The sequence below is a fragment of the Lontra canadensis genome, unplaced genomic scaffold, assembly GCF_010015895.1.
Source record: "Lontra canadensis isolate GAN:19392208 unplaced genomic scaffold, GSC_riverotter_1.0 scaffold8, whole genome shotgun sequence".
Taxonomy (NCBI): Eukaryota; Metazoa; Chordata; class Mammalia; order Carnivora; family Mustelidae; genus Lontra; species Lontra canadensis.
In genome coordinates, this window is record NW_022631002.1 from 22,643,022 (window position 1) to 22,666,309 (window position 23,288).

General features: G+C 37.3%; 1 protein-coding gene across 1 annotated transcript in view; it reads left to right on the plus strand.

Annotated features, from left to right (window-relative positions):
• CDH8 (cadherin 8) overlaps positions 1 to 23,288 on the plus strand; it is a 371,685-nt gene that overhangs the window by 117,458 nt on the left and 230,939 nt on the right. The window contains exon 3 of the mRNA XM_032854312.1: positions 9,325 to 9,619. Coding sequence (XP_032710203.1) covers positions 9,325 to 9,619 — 295 coding nt within the window. The remainder of the gene's footprint in view (positions 1 to 9,324; positions 9,620 to 23,288) is intronic.

The following is a 23,288-nucleotide window of genomic DNA, read 5'->3' on the forward strand; positions in this document are numbered from 1 at the left end:
TTTTTTTTTTTTTTTTTTTTTTTTTTTTTTTTTTTTTTTTGAGAGAGAGAACATGAGCTGGGGAAAGGTAGAGGGAGAGAGAGAATCTCAAGCAGGCTCCAAGCTCAGTGAAGAGCCCAACTCAGGGCTCCCTCTATCTCACAACCCCGAGATGTTGACCTGAACTGAAATCAAGGGTCAGATGCTTATCTAACTGAGCCACCCAATTGCCCTCATCGATCTTTCTAATTAAGATAGATTTTTTTTTCAGAACATTTGTGGAGTGATTTGTTAATTGTTGAAAATTAAGTATGTACCAACGATTGTCACATGAGAATCTCTCAGCGTTTGTAGTTGAACTTCTGAGGACTACGTCTTGTTTAGTGTAAGATGGGGAATAGTGCTCTGAGACAGGATAATTTATTATGCTTTTCCAAAATCAATCTTTTAGTGAGAAACTCTGTGGTCCTTCTAGACCACCCATTCAGCAACATGTCCATCTGTTCATTCATCCATTGATGCATGGTATTTAATGTGTGTTGGAATCTACATAGAAGATGGCTTAGACTCTTACTCAGCCTACCTTTTATTCTATTATTTCCTTTATCCATGAATTCTCCAATAAAACCATCTAGCTACTCATCCTCCTTTCCGTGATTATCTTATCAACCAGTTCATCCATCCATCCACTCGTTCATCTGTGCACCTAAATCTAGTTTTGGTAATTGATCCGCTATGACTATTCACCTACACTCTGGCTCACACTAGCATTTATTCAATGATCCAATGCCTAGTGACTGCTGTCCCCCTAATTCTAGGCTTACAGTTATCGGGTAATAAAAAAAAAATCTTAAAATTTTATTTGTTGATTATACCTCAATAAAGTTGGAAAAAAAACCTTACAGATATATCGACTATCATTGCTTATTTAATGGGTGAATAAGTATAAAAAACGTGATTTTCGAGTGCCTTGCCCAATGGATGAGTTTCGTCCCAGATCTCATTGTATTTAACTCAAGAGATAGCATTCTTTTTTTTTTTTTTTTTTTTTAAGACTTATTTATTTATTTGGCCCACAGAGATCAGAAGTAGGCAGAGAGGCGGAGAGAGAGGAAGGGAAGCAGGCTCTCGGCTGGGGCTCGATCCCAGGACCCTGAGATCATGACCTGAGCTGAAGGCAGAGGCTTTAACCCACTGAGCCACTCAGGCACCCCAAGAGATAGCATTCTTATTTTTATTATAAATCGATGTTGTCTGTTGAATTCTGACCAGGAATACAATAGGCAATACCTATCATTGTAATTCTAAAATACCATCTTCACAAGAATCGACCTTATATGCATTTTTATTTTGATATTTTAATTCCTTAAAGATATCATGCCTGTATCAGCATTAATTTTGTCACATTTTAGTCATTACAAAACCCCTAAAGGTAGGGTATTAAAACTATTATTAAAATCTTTTACAAATAAGAGAACTGAGTTTTAGGGATGTTAAGTAAATTCTGGGTATCGTATAGTTTTTCCTAATCTAACTCTGTTCCTCATCAGCCCATTATTCTAGACTCTGTAATCTGAACTACTACTCTACAAATCTTTAGTTGCCTTACAGAAACATACTGACTTCCAAGCCTAAAAGATTTAATATATTCACCAGGCCGTTATCAGCATACATAAGAAAAAAAAATGTATCTAACAGAAGGGAAAAGAGGAGTCCAATGTTTTGTTTTGTTTTTTCCTGTGATTACTTAAATGTTGGAGACCCCAACTCAGTACTTAAAGGGAAAGAGAAAATCAGAATGTAGATGTTCAGTGTTCTTAGAGCATTTTTAAGACCATTTTGGAAGATGAGCTAAGTTAATAAGATAGCTTTTATATGATATCATTACAAAATTAATCCATCTAATTCTCCTTTCTCTGAATACTATCGGTAAGGATGATTTGACTCCTACTATGTGTGGGTTTTTATATAAAGGCAAATTTTACTCAACATGATAGCTTAAATATTTCAAATACTATTTATCATCAGCACATTGCTTTAAAAAATGGGAACTTTCTTTATTACGGTTTGACAAAGAGATATGGATTTACTGTGGCACTGACACCTCATGTTTCCAAACCTGTAAAGTCTAGACTGAAGATGGAAATTTTGCCAAGGTCATGAATGTTGGCTTGGGAAGTCTCTTGGCAAAAAGCCTGCCAGCCTCCTATTAGTGTTCTCCTTTTGTATTCCTCTTTAGTTGAGCATTCTGCCTTTCTGGGTCTATGTCTATTACACTTCAAACTTTTATAGGATGTGAATTAGTTCATAAACTGTGCCTGTCTTGTATGGTTTCTTGCACATGGCTGCTAAATGTGTACATTCAATATTTTCATTCAGGAATAAACTGGAGAAGCTTTTCCATTCTGTCTCCTTCTCTGCTAGGAAAATGGAAGGTACCCACCTAACTACTTATGTGCTCCTGATGGTCTCTCTGGAATTATGCTAAAATGTGTATGTTCTAGAATCTGATTTACTGAGTTACATCTGATCTATCACTGTCAATTATATGTGCTTGAGAAAGTCACATGAGCCCCTTATCCATGTAAAGTCATTGCCAAAGGGCAGGATGTTAAGATAGGTCTTGTGTAGGACCCCTCCCACCCCCGAAATTAGACTTTAGTGAGCATTTACTATGTGTCAGGTGTGATGCTTTGTTGCTGGGTACTATGTTGAATATTATATGTAGACGTCCTTCCTGTGTGGAAATGATCTATCTATCTAGAGTCTCAATTCAAATGAGTAGTTCAGGAAATGCATTTCTTTTTCTGACTATATTTTTAGGTCTCTACAGCCAAAGAAAGGAGTTCACTTGGACTGGCTTTCAATTTTCTGTTTCTCTAGACACCAGTTCCCATGGCCAGTTCAAGCTGTTCAATACTCACACCAGCAACTGACAGAAAATGCAAAGAACACATGTCTGAGATATTGATGGTATATCTTTGGCTGTGCTAGTGCTGTAGGAAAATAATGTTTTGTGAAGAACACAGGATGCTGTGTTTTGTTATTTTAATCAGGGACTATCTCTTCTTTAGCCTTTTTACCTCTTAAGACATGCTTAAGGGTAACTTGGTTTATATTGAGAATTACTTTGAGAACTATTATTTCACTGAAAGCTTGTTTCCTCAGAGTGTGTGATCACAAGAGTGTTTGCCGACTTCATCTTAGGAAATGTTGGGGTGCTCTTCTGCTTATTACCTAACTTTAATCCCTGCTCCTTCTTGGTGGGGAGCAGTTTGGAGATATGAAAAGAACCTTTATGCCCTATTGCTCATTCTCTTTACCTGTCCTTTCAAGCTCCTAGCAGCCTAAATATGTTTCTGATTTCAATTCAAGTTCTGCATTCTTATTATCTTGGAGACTTAGGCCAAAAACTTATATTGTGTCAAAGTCCCTAATGCCATCTTTGATACTGAATGGTTGTGACTAGGATGAGATTATCAGTCTGCCCATAGCACAGTTTCTCCCTGACAGGCATGGTAGTAGATACAGAGAAGACAGTGCTAAGATGTAATTTGATTCAAGAGTGCTAAGCTTGCTATCTCCTCCAGAGGTGAGCAGATTCATGAAAAACAGGGATCAGTAAGTGACAGTTTTATGCTTCATTGATCCCTGTTAACCTCTTCAGGTTCTGAATGATGACGATGCTTTCTTAGCTAGCAACTTGGATATTTCTCAAGAGCAAGATAGGAAAATGAGACACCCTTCCATGATGTCGTTCTGGATAGAGTAGAATTTCAAATGAAGCTCTGATGCCAGAGCTAACTGATTTTCAGTTGATGAGGAAGTGATGAAGAAGTAATTTCCCCTGTAGTTCTCTTGATTCATCTGTCATCACTCACTCTAGAGAAAAAGGTGGCAGAATGGTAATTAAATCATCCTCTGGCATTCAAATAGGCACTAAGAGAAGAATTCATCTTCTCTAGACTCTCTTGTCCCAAGAGTACTTCAGTGTTCTGAGGGGTCCTGTGTGAGAAGGTTGAAAAGTAAACTGAACTATTTTTTTGACAGCTGCCGAAGAGATGTGGTTGACAATTGAAGACTGGGGTGGGATGGAGTGGGGGCTCTTGTTCTAAGAACAGTGAGTTCTGACTATCAGATAATTGTTATCTATTATCCATCTATTACTGATCCGCTACCCATCCATCCACTCATCCTTCCATCCACATGCCCATCTACCATGTCTTAGTTCTTATGTTGGGTGCGAAAGGGGAATACATATTCCAGGGCTTTGGATTTAGAGTAGATTTGATTTTAGATCACTGGACCTAATCGTTCTAAATTCCTTTCTCTCTCCTTTTCAATCATTGTTTTGAACATCGCATGAGAAAATGTTATTTTCCCCTTTTCTTTCACATTGACTTTACTCCACAAAAACTTTCTGAGTTTCCGACAGTATGACAGACACCTTACTAGGCAGTGGAAATACAAAGGAAAATGCAAATGCAAATGCTTCTTCTTCCCTTGACTTTTGTAGTCTAAACTCATTTTAATTGAGGGGTATTATGCAAATATATGGAAGATGGTGAGGGTGTAATTATACTGATACTCACAATTCATCTCAAGTATGTAGCTGTTCTATTATGATCCCTGAAATTTAAGACTTCATGTACAAGATTGGGATTACTCTTTGCACACCTGACACTCTCTGCTTCTGCAGCCGGCCTGTCATGACCAGAGGAATTAGAGTTTTGTCTGGCTGTAGAAGTGACAGGTTTTGGGTGTCAGGCTGAACTCGAGAATCAAAAATTAAGCTTTGTTAATTGGTGTCTAAGTTTTCTCTCTGACATCTTCTCCCTCTGTTGACTGCAAGACCTTTGCTTACAGGCACACACCAACCTCTGTAATGTGACTAAAACAAAATTATGATAATGTCAGGCTCTTTACCAAAACCTTGTGTCTATGGACTCTTGTTATTTTTATAGTCAAATCTAAACTCCATTTGTTTTCAAAACTCTGCGTAATCTGGCCCTTGCCTTGCCTTTTATTCTTATTTTTTGCCACATTTTCACTCCTTAACTCAGTGCTCTAGCCATATTAAATCATCTTTGCTTTCTCTAACAGTATGCTCTGTCTTTTCTCTGGATCTTTATTATTACCTGTGGCTGGCATGCATCTCCTCCTTCTTGGAGATCGGAAGTTTTAATCATCACTTCTTTGGGGAGGCCTTTTCTGTCCCTCCACACTCCATGTTATGAGTTAAGTTAAATTTCTGTGTGCTTTCATAGCCCTCATATCCTAGCCTTTAGAGCGTGCATTTGAATCTAGGAAATTTACTCTAAAGCTTATGCTGTGAAGATTGCCACTTGCTGATAGTGCATTCTGTGGAAAAGTTCCTAAAAATCTCTGAATCACAGTCGTTTCCTTGCTGAAATGGAGAAATGCTATCTAGTTTTCCTGTGAGAATAACATTGCATTTATACATGTAAAATGTTTATCAGACAATAATAATTAGTAGCAGTAAATCTACTTACCTTAAATTTTCTGTTTGTGTTTCTCTCCCACTAACCTATGGGTCTTTGAGAGCGGTAACCATGTATGTGTTGTTTGTAAACATTCTCTGTTCATATTTAGTAAATGAATGAGTGAGATCTTTCGGTACCACGACGTGGCTAATAAGTCGTACCTCTCAAAGAGGATTTGTAGGTGTCCCTTATCCTACCTGCAGGATTTGTAGGTGTCCCTTATCCTACCTGCTCTAGCCCTTGCGAGAAGTCCTTACACTTCCGATGATGCACAAAATGTGAAAATTTGGGGATATCTTTTGCACCATAATCTCACAAAGAGGGTCTTGGGGTGGATAAATGGATAGGAACAGCGAGGCTGCATAGAAGTGAGCAGGTTCTGACAGACTTACGTGACGAACAACAAAGATAACAGCTTGTCTTCGAGAACCTCGAGTTCTTTTGAGAGAAGTCCAGACATAGAGTCTTAGGAGCTTTTGCTGCCTGCAAATTACTAGTCTTGCATACCCACAAATCTTTTATTTGTAATGTCAAGTTGGTTACTTGAATAACCATGTGCCAGAATATGTGTGTGGGTGGGTGTGTGTGTGTGCATGCGCGTGCGCTAAAAGCATAGGATGAACAACGGGATGGACCAAATAAATAGAGAAACACAGTTTCCTGTGTTTCAGGAATACTGTCAGCCAGGATCTGGATTTGACTGAGATTTGCTAAAAATGAATTTCCTGAAGAAAGAGGGAGCAGTGTTTACAAAAGGTTTTTTGTTTGTTTGTTTTGCTTTTAACTTTTCCCATTTTTTTCAGGATAGAGTCTTGGGAACTTACTTTCACTTGAGTTGCAACTAGGCTTCTAGCCGTGTTTTCAGAGAGTTGCAAATGGTTGAATGTGATATAAAATTAGTTTTAGTTACTGTACCCTTACTTTGTCCACTCCTTTTTCTCCATTTCTCGAAGAGATTATCTCAGATTCCAAAATCAAATTTGCAGAGTAGATGTTTTATCCCTATATTATGGGCAAAGTAACTGAAGCTCAAATAAATGCATTTATCTCTCCCATTTCATACATTTAGGACCTAAATATTAGCTTTGTTTTACTCCTTCAGAAACCCACGCTTTCCCCTTCTTCTCCCCCAGTATCTTAAACCCAAGGGACCATAAAAACTGGAATTAAGACTATATGCAATTTACTAATGAGAGGCTATTGATAAATGTAAAGAAAAAAGTGGCACAGATAAGTTCCAACACAAATGATTACACCAATTTGAATGACTTGAGTTGTCATAGCAAAAATGCTATGTACAAGAGTTCGGCATCCTGGGATGCCTGGGTGGCTCAGTGGGTTAAAACCTCTGCCTTCGGCTCAGGTCATGATCTCAGGGTCCTGGGATCGAGCCCCATGTTGGGCTCTCTGCTCAGCAGGGAGCCTGCTTCCCCCTCTCTCTCTGCCTGTCTCTCTGCCTACTTGTGATCTTTCTCTCTCTGCCAAATAAATTTTAAAAAATATTAAAAAAAAAAAAAAGAGTGATGCATCCCAATACCTCTGTGTCTCAGGATTGCCTTGCATGTGGATGGAAACCTCTATGAAGGATGTATTATTCAAATTTTCTTTTTTTAATAAAAATGCTAATGGAAATGTTAAAATGCACATAAATTAAAATGATCATAAATTAGGATTAATATCATATTAATGAATTATAATCCCACATTCATTAAGATAAAGTGGCATTTCAATATTTGCTCTTGTTAATAAATTTAATACAATAAATGATAGGGATACATTTGGAGATTCAATAAATATTTGATGTAATCATATGCTTTAACTTTTTAAAATATTCAAAAGTTAAGTAGAAGATCTAGATGCATTTGGGTTCTTTGTTGCTATTTTATGTCTTTTTTTTAATATTCTTTTCTTTTCATTTATTGAAGCGCTAAATACAATTTAAATTGGTGAAGAAAGCAATAGAGCCTGTTCTGAATAAAAGTGATCCCAAGAGAACACAATGTCTTTTGAGTTTCTAGGAGTTTCTTACCACACAGGATTTTTTTTATTTTTTTATTTTTTTAAAGGAACAAGTATTTGAAATCTGAAATCTTACGGTGCAGTAACTGGACGCGTGTGCGCACACACACACATACATACTGAAAATATGTGCATTAAGCACCACTTTACAACTACAGTTCAATGAATTTTTCTTTTAAAAGTGAAAACTAAAGTATATATATTTTTGTTTTATTTTAGTTTTTTAACAGGAGTCAACAGAGTATAAGGAAGATGTAACATGTGTCAGGACATTCCTGTCTTCCTCTTAAGAGTCAAACTGAAAATTTTAAAAGCAGAGATTCTTTTTTCCTTAGTACCTACCGAAATGTTTCAGGTAGAGCAGGTGTTGAGTACATTTTTGTTGCCCTTGTAACTGAACTAACATGAGTTTGACCCTTGGTGAGTCACAGATAAAAATTACACCAGGTGATGTTGTTGCCCAAGTGAACTTTATTGTGGATGCTACAGGGAGTAACCAAAGCTGTGACTTCTTGAGCAAGGGTGAATGGGTTCCTTGTATTTAGGGTTAGGATGAATTTTTAGAAAAGGGAGTCTTGTCATTGGATATAGAGGCGGACCTTAGGTTGCGCGCATGTGCCTTACAGAAACGTGTGTACCTATCTATACATGTATGTTACATAGATGAGGCTCATGTTCCTCCTGGGGAGGAGATTTTGCTATTACAGTCAGGTAAAGGTAACTGTCAGTCACTCCGTGGGTCACTCCATGGTTCACCTGCGCAGGAGTGCATCAGGGGTTAGTTCATCCTGGGCTGGGTGGTCTCTATCCCCGGAAACCTCCTCCAGGCAGTTCTTATCGCTTGAGTGATAGTTTTGGTTTCCATCGTGGGATGTTATGCCCATAAGGTCTTTTGCCGAGTTAAGAGATGAGTTGGAAAGAGAACTTAAGGAAAAATGTGGAACAAAGGTCAGCAAGCTGGGAAGCAGTAAAGATCAGGGGTTGGAGTTGAGCTGGTCACACCTTGCCCTGAGATGAACGTGTATTTCTCTTGTGAAGTTTTGATTGTCCACATGGGTCTCTTGTTCTGGCCTCAGTGCTCTTCTCTGTAAAATGGGAATAATGTTCCTGGCCCAGAAGAATTATACAGATCAAGGAAAAAAAAAAAAGTCCTGGAGAATGTAAGATCTTAATATGCATCAGATTGAATTATTTTTGTTTTTATAAATGTAATAGGTAGATCTATGTTGAATTCTGGGTCTATTGTGCTTGACTCCGTCAAATACAAACCTTGGAAGGGTTATTATGTACCTTGTCAAACCTTGCTTTTCTCATGTTTCATGTGAAATATTTTAACTCATCAACTTTTGGAAAAATTAAGAGAATTATATAAGAAGCAAATCCCATAGTTCTTGGCGCACAGAGAGTGTGATCCGTTTAAGGTAGATAAGAAGAACTTTGAATAAATGTTTAATAAATGAATTTTAGTATATGTGCTGCCGAAGCGAGCACTAAATAAATGTTTAATAAGTGGAAAAAAATACATACATTTTTGTGTTTTCCTCTTGATCTTTTTATCATTCTAAATGCATATCAATTTATACCAAACAGTTCCGAGTACTTTTTAAAAATTGTTATGATATATATAAATTTCATTATATTTTGTTTTGATTGATACGCATACAGTTTATAAATTCTGTGCACAACTACTGTTAGTAAAAATTGATGAAGTTAAGATGAATGTATAAAGAACCAACTTGATAGTCAAACAGGAGCTGGTTAAAAAGTAACTTTGCAAGTTGCCCCACCGCAACACACTCACCGGTGTCACTTTTCATTTTAGCTGCACACAGACCTGGATCCTGGGAGCAAAAAAATCAAGTATATCTTATCGGGCGATGGAGCTGGGACAATATTTCAAATAAATGATATAACAGGAGATATCCATGCTGTAAAAAGACTTGATCGGGAAGAAAAGGCTGAGTATACTTTAACAGCTCAGGCAGTGGACTGGGAGACGAACAAGCCTCTGGAGCCTCCTTCTGAATTTATCATTAAAGTTCAAGACATCAACGACAATGCGCCAGAGTTTCTTAATGGACCCTATCATGCTACAGTGCCAGAGATGTCCATTTTGGGTAAGTATGCTTCCAATTTCACTGAACTATTAAGAGTCGTCTTTAGAATAGCTGCTGGCGTCAGGGCTGGTATAAAAGACATTTATCACCGTCTTATCTCTCATTTGCATTTCCAAATCCCCTTCTTTGGCCTAAGTTCCACAGCTCAATAGCTTTAGTCCCTGAGTAATAGGAACTGAGGAAGCAGTTTTATTAAAATATCTCTCCTTACAACGACAGTACCTCAGTGGGCTGAATTTGTATTCCTCTCATTGACTTGGAGTTTGAGTATTGTTACTGAGATGGATTTATCAAGATTTGTTCCAACATGCCAGACTAATCCTATTGATATTTGCTTGATGTTTAATTATTTGCTTGTGTATATTCACATGCAGATGCAGCACATAGAGAAATAGAAAACGGTCTAGATCTGTAGTCGCCGGGTATGGATTGAGCTGGTGGGTCAAGTCAAGAGTGAATTAGGAAATCACAGTTGCCAGACACTTTTGTTAAGTGAACTTTTTGTAAGAACACTGCAGCCTCGGATGTCTCACTCTTACTTCTGCTGAGGCAGTGAAATACACATTTTATTTTACAGAGCAGTGTTTATATCAAAACACCATTTTCTTCGTTTCTGTTTTCCTTTCGTGGATATGCTTATCTATCCTCAACCCCTGGCTTTGGTTTAGGAAAACCCCAGTTCCCACACTTGTATAAAGAGGAGAGGTTTTAGAGCTCTTCCTCCTCTGACAAGAAGAGGCAAGATCCAAAATTCAGAGTATAAGAACACAAAAGTCATTCTCAGGTATGTAATATGTGCCCTACTTTGTTTCAAAGGGCATTTAAGACATCCTACAAGGATACATGTTGTGTGGCAAAGTCTAGTAAATTAGAAGCAGGGGAAATGATGAGACAAATAAAAAATACAAGTAGACGTATAAGTTGAAGGCCAGAATTAGGTCAATAGGCTGGCTTTATTTGATTTCTTTTCTTTTAACCTGCAGTATAACTTTGGTAAATAAACCCATTGCAGCAGCGAATGAGAACCGATTTCAGGTCTTCCTATCTTACCCATGTATTTCTCCTGCCAAGACTCCATCCACTTGGCCTATCTCTTCTGCAAGGAATTCCAGATTTTTGTTTGTTTGTTTGTTTGTTTGTTTTTGTTTTTTTGTTTTTAATCAAAATCCAGTTGCTCTTCTACAGCTGGTTGAAATGACACTTTTTCATAGGGAAACTTCTATGGCTTTGGAGCAGGCAGTAAACTTTCTGCCATCACCATCACCAGCAGAAGAAACCCACAAATGAACAAAAACATCTCCATGTTTATACTCCCTTGAGAGTCTGACAGGCAAACAGGAACTGAGACACACAAACAGAAACTTTTTTTTCCCCCCCCTCTTCCTTTTTTCTTTGATGAACTCATCTAGGGAACAGAATTTCCCTAATTCAACTTTTTTTTTTTTTTTAAATCCAGATGAGACTAAGATGTTTTAAAGGACTATTGATACCTACAATGCAAACAGAACACTTTATCTTAATTGTCTGTAAACAGTGAACTGTTGATTTCATCTCTTCATTGTGATTTCTACATCATAATGGCCACATCTATATCTTTATTGTAAATGTGTCAGACACTTCCATTTCTATGTGATATGAATCATATACCTGATAAATATGTTTAAAAAAGAAAAACCCGAAAACTTTCGCAGACTTCAAGATCGTTCAGCCAAGAAAAGGATATTAAAGGTAGTATTAGCTAATGCTGTGTATAAGTATTTACCTGTAAATATATATGCATTTTCCCTCTATTTAAAAGATTTTTCTTGATAAGAAAGTAGAGAGCAAAGGAAATAATCTATTCTAACATACACAGTTATTTAAAAAAAAAATGTGTAACTCGTGACATCTCTTCCAAAAAGCTGTGGTTTGTGCTACACTTGAAAGTGTGGTTTTTAAAGTTAGATAGATGGAGTTTTGAATCCTGGTTCCATCCCTTATTATCTGGTTGACTTTGAAGTTCAGGGAGGTTAAATTGTTGCTTATTTTCCCGAGCAACAATGCAAAGATAATAATTTCCATCTTGCTTTCATTGTGTAAGAGCTTACAAGGAAAGGTATGCCAGAAAGTAACTAAGTGTTCAAAATTGGCTGTTGTTGTGGTTTTTAAAATTATTTTTATTAACCTATTTCCCACGTTACCTTTGGACCTTTCCTCTTGTATTGATTTTATGCATCGGGTGCCTGGTTTCTGTTTGACTCCAGCCTCTCTGGTTAAAGGAAGCAGAGGCAGCTGCACTATTTTATTGTCAACTGTGAATTATTCCCTTCATTTCTCATGAAGGTGAATATCAGGAGGAAGGTCAGCTACTATCTCCTTTCTTTCCCCATTACCACTGTTCTCTCTCAGCCTGTCTGTTCCCTCCCCTCCTTAGTTCTTTCATTTTTCTTCCTTTGCTACTGCAGAAATGCCAGCACTTGCACCTGTATGCCCTGAGGAATGCCAGCAAGGACTAGGGATTTCATTGTGCAGAAAGTGAAAAATAAAAATTCTAATTGAGAAATTTTACCAATATTAAATTGAAATGAATGTGATGTTCAAGAACTGTCTGCCAGTTGACAAGCTGTCAAGACAAAACACACATATATATTTGCCCAAATGGCAGCCAAATTATTTTAGAAATATCTTACTTGGAGTCTGGAGACACAGCTCTTTTACATTCTACTGTGAATTTCAGAACTTGATGAGAATTCACTTTTATAGCAATACCACATAAAGAGTGGCATGTGAGCTTCTCTGATTTTTTTTTATGAAGATTTTATTTATTTATTTGACAGATAGAGATCACAAGTAGGCAGAGAGGCAGGCAGAGAGAGAGAGAGGGAGGAGAGTTCCCCGCTGAGCAGAGAGCCCAAAGCGGGGCTCGATCCCAGGACCCCGGGATCATGACCCAAGACTAAGGCAGAGGCTTTAACCCACTGAGTCACCCAGGTGCCCCAGCTTCTCTGATTTTAACTGTGAATCCCACATGAAGTTGGTTTTTTAATGCACATTTGCCTACGTGTACTGAGTTCCAGACAAAATAGATATTTTTAATCCGTTGTGTATTGGAGTGAGGGGTGTTTAACCCTGGCCATATGCCTACACCTGTGTTCAGATAAAGTAAACTTTTATTGAGTTGAAAACAGAATCTCAGGTTATTTGGCTGCAGATTTGCCTTCTATTTGTGTAAGTGGCATAATCCATATAAGTCTTACTTTATCTGTATGGTGTGCACAGTGATCTCTCCCTAAGTAAATACGTTTGGAAAAATTCAGTGATTATATTTGAAGTACTTGGCAGAGCATAGAGTTAGTGACCAACATGTATTAGTTTCTTTATAGCCATCCATTTGTGAATTACTTCTACTAGTAAGATTCAGTAAACTGATATGAATGGCTGAGTCAATGAAAAATTTCTCAGCAAGCCTTACCTTTATATTTCAAAAAGTGTGCATGTTGGAATGAACCCTGTTTTATTCAAAAGGGCATATTAGCAAAGGCAAGTGTGAAAGAATGAGAAGCCATATAGCGCTTAAGGTGGTAGGCATTACTATGTTGTAGAGTACACAGTTACTTAACAGGTAACTGGAGGTATTTTTAGTTTTCTCTGAGACTCAGGGCTTTTCTAATGATAATCAAAGTATATTGAAAGGGTGCTATATGCCAGAAGCTGTGTTAAATGCTTTTAATATCCGTGACAACCCTGTAACATTGGTACTGATATTAACTTCCTTATATCTCATTATTTTTAATCAGAAATATGGGGAAAATAATAGCTAATCCAAATCCAGATATTAAGTGGAGGAGCTGGGATTTAAATCCAGACATCTGGCTCTACCTCTCATGGGTTTAACCAGTATGCTGTACTAATCTTCGATAATATCTCTAGAGAATTTTGGTTATACGAGTACTGTGCTTCTGCTGCATATTTATAATAGTTAATATTTTTCCAAGGTGGAAGAGCACTTGAGGTTAACATACTTTGCAAATTAAATCGAAAACTAAGATGGCATTTGGAAAGGAAAAGTTTGTAAAGTATGACACAATTTTCAAGATAGGCACCTAAGCATTTGAAAAGTGTAACAACAATATATCACATAGAAATTCAAATAACAATAAAATTAATTAGGAGCCATGTGGTGAACACTGGTGCTCTTAATAAAATAAAGATAAAGACTAAAGAGAGTGATTGAGATTGACTCTAGATTTCCTGGTTGTGAATGCAAATGGAGAAGGAGCTTTCCATAAAAAACATGTATCAAAATATTAGAAAAAAGTAAGTTCATTATCTTTGAATTGGAATGCATTTAATCTTAGAGAATATCTCTTGGTCTTAAAAAATAAAGTCAAACGTTCATTCTTAGAGAAAAGGGGTAAATGGAGTTCTGTGGAATTTATTTTTTCTTGAACAGTTTGAGATTGTGTTGTTGACTTGATACACCATCATCATGGAAAACCTTGGGAAGTCCTTCCCACATGGATGCTTTTTTCCACAGCCATCACGATCAGAAAACTTATATCAATATACCACTGCTCTTGAAAACACAGACTTTGGTCAAATGTCTCCAGTTTTGTTTTGTTTTTTTTTTTTACATTAAAAAGATCAAATTCAGGACTGCACATGGATTACCATTGTTTCTAGAATGCTTCCATCTGGAATGGTTCTTAAATTGTTTCTTTTATGACCTTTATTCTTAGAGGTTATAGAAGAATTTATAGAATTCCTTAGTTAGGATTTGTCTGATGTTTCCTTGAGATTAAATCCAGAATATGCATCTTTGGTAGTGCTATCACAGATAACATTGATTTGTATCAAGTGGAACAAGATTCTGATTTATTCCATTATTGGTGATAATAATTTTGATAATAATTTCATTAAGGTGTTATACAACTGTGTGCATCCACTGTGAAGGTTTTTTTTTTCCCTCCTTTTTGTACCTAATGACAACTTTGTCAGCAGATACTTTGCACCTAGGTAAATATCTTATTCTTCATCAAATTACTACCCCCCCCCCCAATTTTAGCATTCATTGAGGTTTCTTGGCTGAATTAATTATTACCATGACAGCTGCCACATGGTGGTTATACTAATTCCCTCATTCCATCTGCATTTATTACTTGACATTCTTCTCTAGGGAAAAGCTTGCTTTTCTTCCCATTTATTTGCTTGCATATTTATTTATATTAGTTTGGGCTTTTAGATTTCTGTGATAATAGTTATGAATATCATTTATACCAGACTTGGCCATGACATGCCCTTGAAGCTGATTCTATGCCCTATTGACATGCCTCTTCATTCTTTGGGTATAGTCTTATCACTAGCCAAAATGTTCTAGGCTTCTTTTGTACTCTCCCTGACCCAGCCCTGGAATTTGCCATTCATTCACTCATTCATCTATCTGTCTGTCTATCTATCTGGCTACCTATCTGAAGGACAGCATGAGCAGAGAGAAGAGGCAGAGGGAGTGGGATTAAGCAGGCTCCCCACTGAGCATGGATTCAGGCACAGCACTTAGTCTCAGGACCCTGAGATCATGACCTGAGCCACAACTGCTTCAGATACTCAGCTGACTGAGTGCCCCATGGAATTTGCTAACTATACAGAGACACCTGGTTCCATCTAAATGAGACTGGTATTATGGTGCCAAATTCAGGATATTGGTTGTATTTATTGCTACAAAAGTGTGGCTACTCCCAAATATTCTCAGTGGACAGAATAAAGTAATGAATGGGGGCACGTGTACACACACACACACACACACACACACACACACACACACAATGATCTCTACAGAGTTGAATGGTGTTCCCGCTAAATTTTGTCTGCCCAGGACTTTAGATTAGGGTCTTTGCAGATGTAATTAGTTAAATGGAGACCTTGAGTTAGATGGAGGCAGAGACTGGAGGTGTGCTCCCCTAAGTAATGCCAGGAGTTACTAGTAACCGGAAGGGGCAAAGGGAACATCCTTCAGAAGAAACGTGGGCCAGTCAACACTTTGATTTTGGACTCCAGAACTGTGAGAGAATAAATTCTTGTTGTTTTTAGCAACCCAATTTGTGATAATTTGTTATGATAGCCAAAGGAAACTAAAATGCTATCTATCTTTTGAAAACCATGAGTTCATCTCTTAACCTTCAATCTAAAGCGACACCAGAGGGTTCATTTTATATATATATATATATATTTTCCCCCTCAAACAATAGGAAACCGAGTTTCTTTATCCTCAGTATATTTATTATTTGGGTCACCCTTCACATCCTGTAAAAAAGGATTTCCATTTACTCTGTCGCTTAGCCCCTTTTCTCTCACACAAATGTTTATCTACTGCTGTATTCTCCCTCCATCTCCCTCCCCTTACACAGATTCCTCTCACCTACCCACACTTAATGGCTTTTGTACTAAATTGTGCAGTTGGCACACAGATAGGAATGGAGGTAGAATACCATATAATACTCCTTACTTTTATTCTCCTATATACCTCAATTGTTTCTTATGGTATAATAGACCTGTGGAAACATTTTCCAATCTATATTCAAAATAAGTTTATGAAAAGAAAAAACAAACTCAATTGGTAAACACTGAATTAAAGAAAATGAAATACTTTTTGTGCTTCCGAGTCTTCAAAGTATTAATATATCATAATTTGATAAATTATGCTTTTATATGATCCCAGGAACTATTTTTTTTATAAATATGTTGCAGCACTAACATAGTTTTACACTACAAAAGCTTTACAAAGGTATGTCTGATGAGAAGATATTTTTGATTCTATGCAAGGCCACATGTTAGTTTAGTAGGTAGCTAAACAGTCAAATTTGCAATTTCTGAAGAGTGAATTAAAAATTATGATGACTGTAGCTTACATGGATTAACTTGTTATTCTTGTCATTGCCCAGCACTCATTTCAGTCACCTATAAAGAAGATCCCAAAGTAATAGAGACTCATTTTCATATATTATTGAAGAAACAATTTTTGTCACATAAGCTTCAAAGATCAAAGAATGTTCATACTAAAAACAGTCTTAAACCTCACATTCTCCTTTCTTATAATTTAGAGGTCATAGATGTCTTTCTTTCTCTTGGCGAGATTAAAAAAAAAAATGGTACCATTTCTCTATTTTAAAGAAAAGATGCCGAATAAGAAGGTGGAAATATATATCTTGATGGATTTGATTATATTTTTTTGTCTTGTTTGATTCAGAGTGATGAACAAAACTGAAATTCTTTAGGAAAACATGGGTGGGAAATCATGGGGATTGAAATGAATACTCTCAAAAGAAATCCAGCTGCTCTACCTGATATGAATTCCTATAACAGCTGTGGTTCCGAAACTCTAAGATGACGTGAGGATTGTGTAGTTTCTGTTTTGCGTAAAGAAGCTAACCTTCATTGGGGATACATATTGGAAATACTGAAATATTCTTCTATCAGTAAGTCTGTACTTATCATAAGGAAATTTAAAATACTTCAGAAAAATGTTGTATTCTAGGTCAAGGGTTGAGAAACCAAGGTAGGGTTTAACCCAGATAATCTGATGATCCTGTTGTCTTCCTTGTCTCATTGCTCTCATATGAAAATTAATATTTTAGGACTCAACATATTTATTGATTCCAGAGGCAAAAGGGCAAATCCTCCATAAGTTATTCAAGCCAGGCTTGTGTCCAGAGCTCTGTGAATTAGCATCAACACCCACAGTTTGATGAGTTTTTTTGTTACATTGTCATTATAGGAAATCATGAGTTAAAAGGGACCATAGAGCAAAAGCTTATAGAGTTTAGCCTTTGCCCACATTTGCCTGTTAGAGAAATGAAGCAGCTACATGTCAGGACAGCTCCGAAGCACGCATTTGTGAAATTCTGAAGTCTTGGCCGAAAATGAATGTAGGACACCTCTGTCAATCTATTTTTGGTGTCAGCATGCTCTTCTCAGAACCTTGCCTCTTGGAGCTGGTCCTGGGGATTCCTTAGTGTCTCTATGCATGTATTAATATTATTTAACTTCGATATTTGCAGCGATGGGTTTAGTAATAGTACTTCCTGGATTTACTGGACTTTAAAAATTACCATTTGATTTTTTTTAGGCCCAAAGGCCTTTATTCCTTGGCTGATTAGCAATCACACTTTTATGAGATATATGTTGTTTTTTTCCTATTCTCCTTACCAATAACTTCACAGAGATAAAAGCAGTAAAATTTATATGGCAAGATAGCTACATATATAGATCAGCACATAGAGTAATACATAAAATATGGTAGAGCTGTTAAAAGAAGTAAAGGATAAGGCTATTTAGATTTGTATAATGTAGACTGAATGCAAAAAGAGATAAAAGTGTGTGTGTATGTGTGTGGGTACTTGATATATAATTAGATATAAAACAAGATAAAAAACAGTTACATATGAGACGAGATGAGAATATACCGATCATTTCAGAGGCGTCGCCTGTTGCAAGAAAACAAGTTTTCATCCCCTGTGTCTGGATTTGAAGAGTTAAAATCTGTATAACCATATTTGTGCCACTGTTTAAGATGTTTTTATTCATTTTCTTTTTGTCAGTGAGCATGACACCAAGGACACTTCCCTTTATAATCATGTCAGGTTTTTCGGTTCTCCTCATTATCTAGCAATTATGAATCTTTGCAAGCCACAAGAGTCATCTGAGTTCAAGAACTACATTTGGGGTGGGAGAAGGATAGAGTGGGTTTGGAGAGAAAGACCGCAGAAGTAAAAGTGCTGTTTTCTTCACATTGTATCAAGAGAGCCTACTATCAATAGGATTTATTCCTTTTCATGCTAAGCTTAGTCACCTGGCGGAAGTATTATTTGATCAGGGTGCCTACTGTAAAGTTACTGTTTTCCCCTCCTTTCTACATTGTACCATTGAGAAGGAAGTCTCAATGTGCAGCATGTATTTAAGGAGTGGGAAGTTATGCTTTCTCCCGCACACCACATAATGACTCTACTCATGTGTATTTTTCATACATAGGGCATTTGTCTTCTTTCTTTCTTTCTTTTTTAAGATTTTTTATTTTTTTTTAAAGATTTTATTTATTTATTTGACAGACAGAGATCACAAATAGAGAGGCAGGCAGAGAGAGAAGGGGGAAGCAGGCTCCCCGCTGAGCAGAGAGCCCGAGGTGAGGCTTGATCCCAGGACCTTGGGATCATGACCCAAGCCAAAGGTAAAGGCTTAACCCACTGAACCACCCAGGTGCCCCCTTTCTTTCTTTCTTTTTTCTTTCTCTCTTTCATTTAATCAATATATATTCAAGGGTTATTTATGTTACACTTTGGTTTATAATCCAATACAGTTTTACTTTCTTGCCCAGCTTATTTTTCAGCTTTGTCAACTGGGAGCCCTTTTAGTTGTCTCCTGAGTTCCTTTGACATCCATCCATCCATCCATACACCCATCCACCCATCCATCCATCCACCCATCCTTCCATCCACCCACCCTTCCATCCACCCACCCATCCTTCCATCCACCCATCCATCCATCCAACCTCATCCTCTTCCTCCTCATCATCAGTATTTTGGTTTGGATTTTAGCACTTACTTACTTTCTTACTTTCTTGAACTTCATGGTGTTCTAGGCTTATCTTATATAATTATCACTGTAATTCTAGAATAAACTATTTCTCCAAGGAGTCCTGGTTCCTTTTATTGATGTGTCAGAAACCAAGAGGAGTGTTACTTCTAGGTTGCCTTTGCTTCTAGGCCCTCTCAGCTGATACAGGGAGGACAAATAAATGTGGATACACTAATTTATACACTAAAACACATATATATACACATATATATTGCACAAATATACATGAGTAGTATCTTAGTATATGTACTAATAGTATACTAATCTATGTATTAGAATATTAGTATGTTAGTGTGTTAGGGTGTGTGTGTTTATAGTGTACTTATACACACACACACACACACACACACACACACACACTTAGGTCTGCTCCTTTTCCCCCTACTACCCTCAGTAAGTTTCAAAGTATGTATACAGTATAGTTGTATTATTTTGTCAAAGGTTTTGCATTTTATCCTGGGAAAGGTGGACATCCTAATATTTTTTTAAAGATTTTATTTATTTATTTGACAGACAGAGATCACAAGGAGGCAGAGAGGCAGGCAGAGAGGGAGGAGGAAGCAGGCTCCCTGCCGAGCAGAGAGCCTTATGCGGGGCTCGATCCCAGGACGCTGAGATCATGACCTGAGCCGAAGGCAGAGGCTTTAACCCACTGAGCCACCCAGGCACGCTGCAGACATCCTAATGAAAAAAAAAAAAAATGCATATATTGAGATTTACTTACTGTGCTATGAAGTTTAATGATTTTAACAAGTACATTGTGCCATGGGTTCATTATTACAGTATCATACAGAATAGCTTTAGTACCTTAAAAATATCCATGGAATTTTACCTATTAAACTTCTTCATTTCCTTAAGTCCAAGCAGTCACCGATCTGTTCATTGACTCTAAAATTTCGTCTTTCCTAAAATAACATGTAAAGGAATAATATGGTTTGTAGACCTTTCCTTTAGTAATGTGCATTTAAGATTCATCCACGTTTTTGCATGGCTTGAGAGTCCATTCCTTTTCATCACGAGGTAGGCTTTTCTCGTATGGATTGCCGTAGTTTTTGTACCCCTTTACTTATTGAAGGATATTTTGATTGTTTCCAGTTCTGCGTGATTACAAATAAAGCTATTGTAAGTATTCAGATACAGGTTTTTGTTTAGAAGTAAGTTTTCCATTCAGTTGGATAAATATCTAGCAGTGTGACTGCTTGATCATATGGTAAGCTCATATTTAATTTTGAAAGAAATTTTCATTGGTTTTGCCAAAATACCACAAAGCCCTATCTATAATCTATAAAACACTATAAGATATTCATCTTTGGTCATCAGACAAAACAATGGTAGACAAGCTAGAACAGAAAGCAATCAGTTAATACACAGATGAGCTTAAGGACTGGAATGAGTTCCAGGGATCACATTATAAGCAGGAACTATCTTAAAACGCTGTCGGACCTTTGGGAAATGCTACCTAAGAGGATTTCTTATCTTTCCCTTCGTCTGTTCAAAAGGAGCCCCCCTGTTTCTGTTCTTCAGCACTGTGCTCACGGGCACTGTTCCCCCGCTTGCCACTAACAGCATTACTCTGCCTGTTCCTGCTTTTGAAAACTTGTGCGGAAAAGGGAATGAGTATAGAAATGAGTATCTTACAGTCACTAACCCCCTCTAGAGACCATACCTCTGTCAAGGTGGCAGTGAACACCCTGAGTGTATGCCTAACGCATGTTTTATTTACTCTCAACTAACTGTCCATCTCCCCAGTGACAGGATGGTTAATTAGCAGTCAGTTTATATATAAGGTTGCTTCCATTCTGGAACATAGGTAGACGTTTGATCAGATCTAATTCAATTAGTCTCAACCCCAGGTATTTGCCATGAAGACGGAGAAGGTGTGGAAGTACTATCTTTCCCAGTAACTCAACATAGAGATACGTGAAACCATTAGGCAGATGTCATCTTTTCATGGTATATTTAGAGAAATGGAAAAGCTACACGTCACAGTGCAGGGAAGTACATGAAACTGGTAACAAAGCAAGAGACTGTGAAACTTCTTATTGGATTCCTTAGTCTCTAGTTGTAGAAACATACTGAGCCTTTGACAGTTACCATCTCTGGCCTCCGTGATACTCCATCCATCCATCCATCCATGACACCCCCAAAATGGGAGGGACATAATAATGTTTCTTAAAATCAAATGTCTCTTAAGAAGTAGAAAATTGTCCTTTGCATGCTGTCGGAGCCTGTGAAAAGAAGTAATTGGAAGGATATAGAAGCATTTTTCGTCCTGGATATGTAAATAGTGCCAAGAGGTAATAAATATTTATGCCCACCCAAATGATATGCTGTTTTTTTTCATTATATAGACCTAGAGAATAGCCCATCACTCTTGTGTCTTCCCCTTGGAAAGAACTTGGCTCTTCAGCAGAAGGCATGGTGTGAGTCATATGTAGTGCTTATCTTCATAATATAATAAAATATAAAAATATAATCTTCATAACATAAAATAATAATATAATAATATAATAAAAGAAATTTTGTCTTTACTTGGCATCAACTGCTGTCCATGTAGAAATAATGAACTGAAATGTTATATTCTTGGGAACGTTTAAACCAGAATTGGGGATGGGATATTCCTTCTGCCAGGCTTTTAAAAGGATCGTGCATCTCCTTGTCCTTCCTCGGAAAGAAAGAGAATAGAGAGAGGGAATAGTTTCCGTTCAGTATGATAAAAGACTCTTGATGTCAAGCTCAATGTCACTTTTCCATCCATTTATATTCACAGATCCTATTAATGGATGTAAGATAACCTACAGTCTTATGTGCTTTGTTCTTTTGAAAATTACTATTAAAGAAACGCAGGATGATCAAGACTGAAAACAAAGGACAAAATTCATTCCCGAGTATGTCTTTGTTGTCCTTTTTCTCACCTTGACAGAATCATCTGAATAATGTTAATCACCCCAGGATCCTTTTTTTTTTCGTATTGTTATTCCTGTGTAATTATTAGGGCTGCTGATACCATTAGGTGACGATGAAATAATATTAAACAGTCGCCACACATTTATGTATATGTAACAAGTTACAATGTCAAAATTGAATGAAAGGAGAAGTGCCAGGATCCATCTTAGGAATCGTTCTTGCAGTGTCTGACTGCTCCAGGAAATGCTGCGCAGCGCCGTGTAGGACCGCCCAGCAAGAAAGGTAAGACCCTGAGCTGTGAATCCAGCGTTGTCTCCCCTGCTTCATTCTGCACTAAGGGCATCGGTAGGTCAGAATTCTCATAAGCATGGACAACAGTTCTTGTTCCTATTAGGCCTTTCCATGTTCTCACCTTCTCTTGTCCCTGGTACGTATTTTTAAATTATGCATTAAGGTGTAATATCGCAGAGTAAACTGCATATGTCATAAGAGCACATGCTCGCAAGCTGAACAGATTCATGTCATTAGCACCCCCGTTAAAAAATTGGAATAATACTTCCGTTGCAGAATTCATACTTCGGCTTCTTTCTGTCACTGTGCTCATAAGAGCAACCAGTATCCTCACTTCTAAAATTATAGCATTTTGCCTCTTTTGTACTTTATATAGGTGGACTCATACACTTGGTTTTGTGTCTGGTTTCTTTCTTTCAATATGGGCTTAAAACCAGTTCTACCAAATTTATAAGCTACATGAATGAGCCAGTAAATATATTGATTTTTATATTCATTTATCCTGTTGATTCCTCTCCCCCTTCTCTTTTCTATTTTTATTCTGGTGTTAGAAGGTAACTTTACCATTAGATATGTTATTTTGGGTCTCCTTTTGTTATGTACCCGGCTCAAGGCAGCCAAGGGGGAATTTCCATATCAGGACCAGGGTTGGTTTAGTCTGCATCCCTAGGACACAGAAGAGGTCTCTAATGTGCCTGAAACAGATCTCACTTATTTCCAAAAGGAATTTATTTAGTAAAACTACCTTTATCCCAGGGGCACCTGGCTGGTGCATTTAGTGGAACATGCGACTCCTGATCTTGGAGTAGTGGCTTTGAGCCCCATGTTGGGTATGGAGATTACTTAAGAAAAATAAAAATAAAAA